At 32.5% G+C, this 1,172-nt stretch overlaps 1 protein-coding gene across 1 annotated transcript; it reads right to left on the bottom strand.

The window, feature by feature from the left end:
* Positions 1–202: 202 nt before the first annotated feature.
* On the bottom strand, positions 203–756 carry LOC107576805 (glucose-6-phosphate isomerase-like). The gene is made up of 3 exons (XM_016262936.1): positions 611–756; positions 360–431; positions 203–277 (listed from the first exon to the last, which is right to left on the bottom strand). Exons 1-3 carry the CDS (start codon positions 746–748, stop codon positions 218–220), a joined length of 270 nt encoding a protein of 89 aa, XP_016118422.1. The 5' UTR covers positions 749–756; the 3' UTR covers positions 203–217.
* Between the last annotated feature and the right edge of the window lie 416 nt (positions 757–1,172).

Genomic DNA, 1,172 nt, shown 5'->3' on the forward strand with positions numbered 1-1,172 from the left:
TTTTTTTTAATTAATGATTTTATATTCCTAAATGATTTTCTGTAAAGCACTTTGAATTACAGCTGTATTTGAAAAGTGCCGTATAAATTGTGAAAAAAGGTTTTTGCAGTCTAGTTTCAATAAATGCTCTTTTTGGACTGTTTTGAGTTCTGAAAGTTACAAAATATGGTTTATGAACAAATTTTAATTCCTGATGATATGAGCCTTGACATTTAAACTATAATGCACTTACTCCGTTGGTTGAGAGTGCCACGAAATGCTTGGCCACTGCAGATTTCTGTGAGAATGATAAAAATGACAGAAGAATAAGTGCGTGACACAGGCGTCCCGTACACGTCGCTGCAGGAGGTGAGACTCACGTCTTTGGCGGCCTGCAGGAACCACTCCTTCGCTGATTCAGCGTTTGTGATGGTTTCCTGGGTCGTGAATGTCTGAACAAACGATTTCACAATGTTATCAGTGCAACTGTTTTTTTATACAGAAATCTCACTGTGATACATATTATCAAGTGAACTTATAAAGAGTCATAGTAAAATCTAAATGTGATATTTTTGTCTCTGCTAATTCTGTATAATCTGTTCAGTGTCTGAAAGCTGCGTCCTGCTCAGACCTTCGATGCGATGATGAAGAGTGTGGTCTCAGCGTTGAGTTCAGCCAGAGTCTTAGCGACGTGCGTCCCATCGATGTTAGACACAAACCAGACACGAGGTCCGCCTTTAGAGTACGGCTTCAGGGCCTCTGTCACCATTAACGGACCCTGAAACACACACAAAAATGATTCAAATACATAAATAAATTGATTGATAAAAATACATAAATAAAGAATTATTTACAACAAACAAATAAAGGAAAATTTGAATCAAATGAATAAGTAAATGTATAAATAAATAATACAAATAGGATTAAAACGAATAAAATATTTAAATAATTTAATTAAAATAAATACATTTAATTTCAAACAAACAAATAACATATCAACAAAATAAAATAATAAAAAAATTGACATGAATGACTAAATGTATAAATAATAAATCTGGGAAAACAATGTAATAATATAACTTAACAGAAATGAAATATTTTCCAATAATAGTGATAGTATTAATTTTTCACAGTATAAAAAATAAACCACATAGATGCCTGTTCAATTTTAGAATGAGTGTCTCTTGCACAAG

The sequence above is a fragment of the Sinocyclocheilus grahami genome, unplaced genomic scaffold, assembly GCF_001515645.1.
Source record: "Sinocyclocheilus grahami isolate Dianchi unplaced genomic scaffold, SAMN03320097.WGS_v1.1 scaffold4368.1, whole genome shotgun sequence".
NCBI classification, from domain to species: Eukaryota; Metazoa; Chordata; class Actinopteri; order Cypriniformes; family Cyprinidae; genus Sinocyclocheilus; species Sinocyclocheilus grahami.